The following is a 9,407-nucleotide window of genomic DNA, read 5'->3' as shown; positions in this document are numbered from 1 at the left end:
CCTTTGGATCAGAGGTAGCACTGTCACAAAACTGCACAGCCTGAGAAAAATCACAAGCCAGCCTGTGGACTGATGCTTCCAGTCCTCAAAATCTACCACTTCCAGCGGGGTTTGGTGGAGTGCACCTGAGACCAGTGTTGGTCTCTGGGTACCAAGGAGGTTGTGGCTGCCCTGCTCAACTTTGGTTTCCTCTGCTTCCTGGACCTCCATCAGGTTGCACTGGTACAGCTGGAGGTAGAAGATAGCTTCCTTAGGGAAATATACTCTTTTTTTTTTTTCCTGAGGGCTTTCACACATTCTTGAAAATGATCTTTTGTATCTACTTCACCAATATAAAGAGACTCTCCTAAAAGGCCATCTAATCTGGGAGGAAAGGGAGAAAGGCTTCCCACAGCCTCCTGTTTCTAGAGGGCAGATTTTTCAAGCTCTTTTCTGATCTCCATGAAAACAGCCGAAACCTCTTTAACTTAGCTGAACTGGATTTCCTGCAGCACAGGATACCTCACAAGAGAATCTGAATTGGACAAATTACCTAGACAGCGTTGTGCATGCCAGGAAATGCCAGTCATTTCAGTGTGAGAGCATTCCCATCCATCTCATCCCTGCCTCTGCATCAGCTAACACTGGCAGGCTTGTCTGACCCATGGACTGTTGCAAAATGCCTTTGAGGATAAGGAACTTAGGGGAAGCTGAGGAAGAAGTGATTACACAGTAACTGTACTGATGAAGTTACAGAAAGTTAACTTCCCCATGACCCTGTGGTTTCACTACTGGAATAATATGAAAAGAGAGAGCCAAAGCTGGCTGCTTCCTGTGACATGACATCAACAGGGAAGTCAAAGGGAGGATTTGTTTAATGTGCTTTCATTTACTTCTTTGAATAGTGATGACATTACATTAACACCACCAAAAAGTGAGTCACATGAGTAATTGGCACTTGAAGCTCTCAGGATCTATATAAGCATTTAAGCTGTGGTCTTGGGAGACAGAAGGTAAAACCCTTTCTGCTGGAGGGAGCAAAGCTCCTTGGCAAGCTGGGCACTATGCAATACCTCCTACTCTGTGCTGCCATTCTCCTACCTCAGAATCTTGCTTTTCCAACACCAGCTAAACTAGAACAAGACTTGGAGAATGCAAAGGTATGTTACCAGAGGAACAAACTAACTGCATTATGAATAGCCTGATTTTTTAATTCAGCTCCCACATTCCTTTCCTGTATGTTTATATAAGCTTCCTTTCTTGAATTTCTACAAAGGTTTTTGTAGAGGTGACATAAAACAATTCAAACTTGTTGACTAGCTTAGATACCCTAAATCTTAATTTAAAAATACACCAAATACTAGCTGGTAAACAGAGGGGAGCATGCCATTTTTTAAGTCTCAAAAAATCCTACATATACTACATGGGAAGGCTGCAGATTTGAATACTCAGCATATTGTGTGCACTTACAAGGATTGCTTGCTTCCAGTGTTTTGCTGCTATTGCAATTACTTTTTTATATGCTAATCTGCACTATAGAGAGAACAGCATTTGGTAAACTGAAATGGAAAGAAAAATACATGTACCGCTACAGGACAATGAAACAATCCAATGAAATGAAAAGTGCAATTACCAAAAGATCATAGATGTACGTATAATTTTTTATTTGACTTTTCTTCTTCCAGGCATATCTCGATAAATTCTTTCCGCTTTTTACAAAAACAAACGTTTTAAGTTTAGAAGAGAGGATTGAAGAAATGCAGAGGTATTTCCACCTGACCGTAACTGGAAGATTAAATGTAGAAACAAAAGATTTTATGAAACAGCCCAGGTGTGGACTCCCTGATACAGGAGATGACAGAACATTTTTTGGAAATAGCAGATGGGAAAAGACACATTTGACTTACAGGTTAGTGACGTTTCTGTTTTAGGGGGAAAGGGGTTGGCTTTGTATTGTAACTGTGTGGGTTTCCTTCACACGCTAAATGACATTAATCTGTTTGCTTTTGCCACCAGGATTGTCAATTATACACCTGATCTACCCAGACATAAAGTGGATGATGCAATTAGAAGGGCTTTTATGGTATGGAGTGATGTGACTCCTCTGGTGTTCCAAAGGGTATCGAATAGATATGCAGACATTGAGATTCGATTTGCACGCCGTGGTGAGAATACCTGTCATTTTTAAAATGCAATGGTCCATATTTGACTCAAAGCATGTATTTTTTATAGACACAGCTTTAAAAAAGAACAGAGAGTTTGGAATTATTCTGAAGTCTGCATAAATTTTATCTTCTCTTTATCATGCCACCAGATCTATCCATCATCATTCAGTTTTACTCCTACCATTAGAAAGTCTTCTCAGTGTGATAGCTGTGAAATGGAGGACGAATTCTGCTCCAGAATGAGACACCTAAATTTAGATGTTCAGGATTCTATCTGCCTTGACAAATAGTGCAAACCAGTGGGAATAGATCTGTAGAGGAAAACAGCTGGTTCTGAAGATCCAGCCTCCACAGGCTGGATTCATGCAGGTTCAGGCAGGCTTACTTTGATACAGATCTAGTCTGGCTCCCCAGAAAGAACAGTCTTTGGCAGCTGGGGTGCATTAGGTTGGGCCACAGAGAGTATCTTCTGGTTGATTTTCTGCTAGAAGGAATCCCACTGGTACACTGTAAGATTGCACCAAGGGAACTCTTCAGAGCTGGTACAAACACACCATCTTGTCAGCTCTTGCACTTGAGGTAGGAAACAGAAATTTTTTAAGTGCACTGTGATAGAAGTAGGTAATAAACAATACCCCCAGGCTGGGGACAAATTAACTCAGATCTTCAGAAACAGGGTGATCTTCCCCAAATCACTGCCCGTCACTAAAATCTGTACAAGTGAGAATGGCCACAACTAATGTGGCCCAGCACTTTACAGCACTGAAAACATTCAGGTGCTTATAATGTTGTCAAGCATCTGAAATAATCCCTGATTGCTGCCTCAGAAACACATTCCTGACAAAGGCTCAGAAAAAAAGTTTCAGCTCTTTCTGAAACAGGCAGCAGCCTGAATTATCCAATACAAGTTTTTGAACTTAAGTCATGTATTTGGAGAGTGTTCCCAAAGCCTTGGTCCGCATTATTCAACCTTGCTGCTATGGTAGAATTTTTTAAGGATTACTAATGAACAAAACTAGCACAAACAAGTAGCACACTTCACTTTGCTGAATTTAAACCTTACAGCTGAAGCCATCTGATGATTTTTATTTCTTTTCAAATGCAGACCATGGTGATAGATATCCTTTTGACGGAAGAGGTCAAGTACTAGCACATGCATTCCTACCCGGACCAGGAATTGGTGGAGATGCTCATTTTGATGACGACGAACAGTGGTCAGAGTTCAATCGAGGTAAAACTGACATGCATCTATGAAGGGGAGAGGCAAAATTGTACATATTAAAAGAACATAGCCATAGGAAGTGCTTTCCATAACTCTTCATGTATCAGTACCAATTCAGTACCAACATTTCTGTTCTTTTCAACTGTCTTTCTAAGTACTTGTGCTTCATTATCATCAGCAGCTACATAATCCCTGTTCTGTCCACATTTTAAAGCACTTTCCACAGGCTAGGCAAGCACTATGAGCATCTGTTTTCTACATGAATTATGAAAAGGTGAAATGACTGGCTTGTAGGAATAAAGTTGACTAAAAGCTGAGTTGCAAAGACACTCAGGATCTAGATGCATATCCAAGGGATCAGTAACATTTTTATTTAAACATTACAGTTACATAAGAAAGTTCAGTAAAAACTGATGAATGGGAGGGAGGCCATCCGGAGGGACCTTGGCAGGCTTGAGAGGTGGGCCCATGAATTTCAACAAGGCAAGGTTCTGCACCTGATCCTGGGAAATCCCAAGCACAAATAAAGGTTTGGTGGAGAATGGATCAAAAACAGTCCAGAGTAGAAGGACTTGGGGGTGATGGTTGATGAGAAGCTCAACATGAACTGGCAGTGTGTGCTCACAGCCCAGAAAGTCAAACACAGGCTGAGCTGCATCAGAAGAAGCATGGACAGCAGCACTCTACCCCTTTATTTGGCTCTTGTGAGAACCCACCTGGAGTACTGTGTTCAGTTCTGGAGCCCACAACATAAGAAGGGCATGGAGTTCTTGAAGTCCAGAGGAGGGCCACAAAGATGATCAGAGGCCTGGAGCACCTCTCCTACAAAGGCAGGCTGAGTGAGTTGGGGCTGTTCAGCCTGGAGAAGAGAAGGCTCCAGGGAGACCTCAGAGCAGCCTTCCAGTACCTGAAGAGGGCCTAAAGGCAAGATGGGGAGGGATATTTTTCAAGGGCTTGTAGTGAGAGGACAAGGGGTAATGGATTAAAACTGGAGAAAGAGATATTTAGGTTAGATATTCAGAAGAAATTCTTTAGTGTGAGGGTGGTGTGACACTGGCAGAGGTTGCCCAGAGACGCTGTGGATGCCCCATCCCTGGAAGTGTTCAAGGGCAGGTTGGATGGAACTTGGAGCAACCTGGTCTTGTAGGAGCTGTCCCTGCCCATGCAGGGGGGCTTGAACTAGATGATCTTTAAGGTCTCTTCCAACCCAAACCATTCTGATTCTATGATCAAAATGCTGAGGTTTCATTCCAGGAGGTGAAAGATATAAATTCTCCTGCTACTTCAGTTCTTTGTGTGCTAAAAAGAAAAGTTTTTAATATAGTTTTCTATGCTTCTGTGTTGCAGAAGTTAATTTGTTCCTTGTTGCTGCTCATGAATTTGGCCATTCTTTGGGACTTGGTCATACAAATGTCCGTGGAGCTCTGATGTTCCCTACCTACTCATATGTGAATCCAGCAACCTTCAGACTTCCACAGGATGATAAGCGAAGAATTCAGAAGTTATACGGTAAACTCATGCTGAGATTTGATTTTCAAGATAAAACTCATGCTGGGGTGCAGGTTTCACTGCTTTCCCTGATTGCAAGGGCCTCATCATATTACCAACAAAAATGAAGGGGAGCAAACTTGGAAAAAACATATTCCTGTGTACTCAGTCCACTAAGTTGCTTCTGTAGTATGTCCCCTCTGCAATCAGGATGTGACAGAGCAGCAGTGGAGCAGCCTGGCACACTATCTTCCCGCACATCTACACATGGCCAAAGAGATTCTGTGGACCTTGCTCTGCAAATGAGCTGCTCAGTGAGTGGGGCTGCTGGCAGGGAAGGGAGAGACACTGTGCCACTTACCAAGTCAATGGGATAGCTCAGTGAAGGCAGAAAACACTCAGTAGTAGAGGTGGAGCATAACCAGAATTAGCCCAAGGATTAAACTTTGCCAGGGTTGGTGTTCTTCCTGTCCTTACCCAGGGCACACAAGAGGAACACTAGCATAAAACATAGTATCCTAAATTGTCCATTTCCAGTAAAGTCTTTGTGTTTCTTTCCCACAGGGAGAAAGTCACCAAACTCTTGAAGAAAGTGTTTCAAAAAGAACAAAGGACTCACATCAATTTTTTGATGTTCCAAAGCAATGTTAATCCTCTAGCTAATTAAAGTGCTAAACTCCTGGATTGCACTTTCTCTCCTTGAATTTTAACATTGATTTATGTGCACTTTATACAATTCCACTTAAAAATTAAAAAAACCCAAACAAACAAACAAATAAAAAAACCCACAAAAACTTGTACTTTGTTGTCTAATGTTGAGGTGTTTTTCTTCTGGAATTTTACCGGGGGATTAAAGCACTGCAGGTGGGATTAAAAGGCAAATATCTTTCTGGGTAGAAGCACAGATACCTAAATAACTATGTGTGTTTACTGCTGGAGCTACAAACCCTGTTCCTGGCTTGCTTTCAGTGCCCATGCATGTCCTGGCCTTTCACAGTACTTACTGTGAAGAAGAAGCTGCAGGAGGACCTGGACAGGCTGGGTCGACAGGCCAAGGCCAGTAATATGAAATTCAACAAGACCAAGTGCAGGGTCCTGCACTTTGGCCACAATTAACCCCAGGCAGCACTACAGACTGGGGGAAGAGTGGCTGGAGAGAGACCTGGGAGTACTGGTTGACAACTGGTAGAACATGAGCCAGCAGAGTGCCCAGGTGGCCCAGAAGGCCAAAGGCAACCTGTTTTGTATCAGGAATAGTGTGGCCAGCAGGAGCAGGGATGTCATTCTCCCCCTGCACACAGCACTGATGAGGCCTCACCTTGAGTCCTGTATCCAGTTCTGGGCCCCTCACTTCAAGAAGGATATTGAGGTGCTGGAGCAGGTCCAGAGGAGCAACAAGACTGGTGAAAGGACTAGAGGGAGAGTCTTACAGGGATAGGCTGAGGGAGCTGGGGATGTTTAGCCTGGAGGAGACTCAGAGGGGACTTTACCACTCTCTTCAACTACCTCAAGGGAGGCTGTAGTCAGGTGGGGTCTGGGGTCTTTTTCCAGGCAACTAGCAACAAGACAAGAGGTCATGGCCTCAAGCTGCTCCAGGGGAGGTTTAGGTTGGATATTAAGGAGTACTTCCTCATGCAGAGGGTGATTAGACATTGGAATGGACTTCCCAGGGAAGTGGTGGAGGCACCATCCCTGGATGTGTTCAAGGAAAGGCTGGATGTGGCACTTAGTGCCATGGTCCAGCTGATGTGGTGGTGTTAGGTCATAGGCTGGATTTGGTGATCTTAAAGGTCTTTTCCAGCCTTGGTGATTCTGTGTTTCTGTGATACTGTTGCCTCCTCAGGACCTCAGTGTGCTGAGCTGTGAGACACAGAAAGGAGAAGGTCTCCATGGTGCTTCCATCAGCACAAACTGGCGTGCTTTCCCAAAGGAAACAGCTTTTCAACTTTGTTGAAACAGTTTAAACAATTTGTTAACAGGTTGCCCAGGGAGTTGGTGGATGTCCCCTCCCTGGAGGTGTTCAAGGCCAGGTTTAAAGGGTTTTAAGCAACCTGATTTATTGGAAGGTGTCCCTTCCCATGCAGGTGGGTTGGAACTAGATGATCTTTAAGGTCCCTTCCAACCCTACACATTCTCTGATTCTATGATTTGTGTCCTCCCCAGCTGGTCAGAGAAGCAGGTTTAAGACGTAGTGGACTAGGATTCCCATTATCCACTGTGTTATTCAAACACCTTTCAGGTATTTTAAAATAAAAACAAAACAGGAATTCTCCTTCACTCCTTTAGAAGACTAATCCCACATCGCCAGAAAACAAAAACAAGCACAGACAGGTATGGTTTTTTTCAGCTTCCTCATTGCTGGAGCTGGTCAGTTGTCCTGGGGGCCTGAGCTGCTCTCTGCTGCAAGGTGGGATGCCTGTCTTGCTGCCATAACTGAAGAACTGAAGTAACACGGGAAGATGCATCCATGTCCCTCAGTTCCAGGAGAAAATGCCCATGCTTTCCTGGCTCCCTAAGCAAAGCATCACTAGAAAAACTTCAAAGCCTCCACCAGACTCAGTCCTTGGAGAGGCTGATGAGTATATCTTACATTGCACACAATCACTGGTCTACAAACACTGGAGTCTTTTTGCATATTTAGTAGGATAAACTCATCTGGGACCGATGGTTTCTCCACTGGGTGGTTTTTATGCTCCCTGTTGGGGGGGATACAAAGCTGCTTCTATTTCAACATATTTGCAAAATGTGCACAAAATTCTAGTCTCTCAAAAGCTTAACATCATTTCCCAGCCTTTATCCAAAAACTTTTCCAGTTCAAGAGCTGCTGCCTGGTGATATGAGGGCTCTGAGTCCACATACAACTGGGAAAATGTTTTTCCCAGCCCCAGTTTTGGTACTCATGGGAAAACGGTGGCAGCTTTCGCAATTCAAAGGCTGGTGGAAATGAGGAGAAGCAATTTCCATCTACCTGTACTCAGAATCGTAGAATCAAAGAACCATTTAGGATGGAAAAGACATTTAAGATCATCAAGTCCAACTTTTAACCTTGCTCTGCCTTGTTGACCCCTAAACCTCAGCCCCTCACCCTGCTCCCTGATGTGAACCGCGCAGTATCTGCCTCCATCTAGTGGCGCCGCTCGGCAACCTGCGCTGGCTTCACACCCCTTTTTCTGGTTTGGTAGGGCTTTGAATTTTTGTTTGCTTGTACTAATGTTTGGGGGTTTTTAAGGTAAAAATAATTTAATGCAGTTCCAGATAGTACAACAAGCAGCAAATTAACTCTGCCTTGGCAACGTGTTAGCATTTCTGATGGGCCCTTTGATGACCATCCGCACAGAAAGGATGAGCTTTACTCTTTTTTAAAAAATGTCAGGGTTCCTACCCCAGAGAAGCTACTAATGAGACTTACTCAGCTATTCAGGTATCCTAAGTCTACTGCATCAAACACACAGTGACATTCTGAGGGCAAAGTCAGTATATGTGTGACAGAACTGTACACAAGAGGTGCACGGGGCCTGTAGGAAAATACTAGCTTTAATTCACACTACCCTATTGATTCTGTTTCATCTTCTGTTTAATTTTTTGAGAATTTTAATTGCACAATTTATCTGTAAATACAGATGTATATACATATTAAATTTTATTAATATCAAATGAAATATTATCACAGGTGAGTTATTTTACTCTTCTGAATGAAAGTGCAGTGCTGTAGCTCTTTTTCATAATCTAGATTTCAAATGTTATCATTTTAAAAGGTTTTGAAACAATTTGTGTATCTGAAAACATCAAAAGAAAACATGAAGCTTGCTTCCTGAGCTATCAGAAACACTGCAGGAGGAGTTCTTGTCTCTTCTTATCTGCTTTTGCTAAATACAGCAGAAGAAACAGACTAGCTATTTCCAGTTTAACTACATATTTTACCATTTCTAGTTGAGCAGAGGGAATTTATCAATTCTGCTTTTCTAGTTTTAAGTCACTGCTTTTTTCTTTCACTTTAATCTCTTCATATACCATCTCTCCTTCTTTTTAGATAGTTTTAGGTATTCTTTTAATTACTATGTCTGCATTGTCTCTTCGTCTCCTTGGTGAATGTAACAGTATTTGGCTATGTTGGGATAATGCACACTCAAACACCACCTCAGTTCTTTCCTTCAGCCTATGACTTCTCATACCTGATGAAGGAGAATCATCTTTAATCCAGAGCTGCTCTGTGAAATGTATGACACAATGTCCTTGGGGTTAGCTTCCTCTGGAACCCTGGAAACTGAAACATTTCATTATGCACAGAAATTCAAGAATAAGGTTTTATTGGGCACAGACACCTTAATTTATCTTCTCATTCATCCATTTCCCCAACAAACAGCCCACCAAAAAGAGATAGAATAGAAAAAAAAAAAAAAATTAGACTGTGCATTAGGAACAAAGTGAGATGGTCATTTTGACGTGGCAAGGCTGGATGCAGAGTACTAGATAAAACATCTCAAGGTAAAGAAATACATCTTTGCTTCAAGTTGTCAGCTACAGGAAAATGGTCCTCCAACACATGAAGTTAC

The 9,407-nt window shown here is 42.6% G+C and overlaps 1 protein-coding gene across 1 annotated transcript; it reads left to right on the top strand.

Moving 5' to 3' along the window:
- The first annotated feature begins 1,043 nt into the window (after positions 1–1,043).
- On the top strand, positions 1,044–5,546 carry LOC127389303 (matrix metalloproteinase-18-like). Its single transcript, XM_051629676.1, has 6 exons — positions 1,044–1,139; positions 1,665–1,888; positions 1,996–2,144; positions 3,250–3,375; positions 4,714–4,875; positions 5,419–5,546. The coding sequence occupies exons 1-6, from the start codon at positions 1,044–1,046 to the stop codon at positions 5,439–5,441; spliced, it is 780 nt and encodes a 259-aa protein (XP_051485636.1). The 3' UTR covers positions 5,442–5,546.
- The last annotated feature ends 3,861 nt before the right edge of the window (positions 5,547–9,407 follow it).

The sequence above is a fragment of the Apus apus genome, chromosome 1 (assembly GCF_020740795.1).
Source record: "Apus apus isolate bApuApu2 chromosome 1, bApuApu2.pri.cur, whole genome shotgun sequence".
Classification (NCBI taxonomy): domain Eukaryota; kingdom Metazoa; phylum Chordata; class Aves; order Apodiformes; family Apodidae; genus Apus; species Apus apus.
The sequence above is the reverse complement of the archived record's forward strand: the minus strand, read 5'-3'. Positions and strand labels throughout refer to the sequence as shown.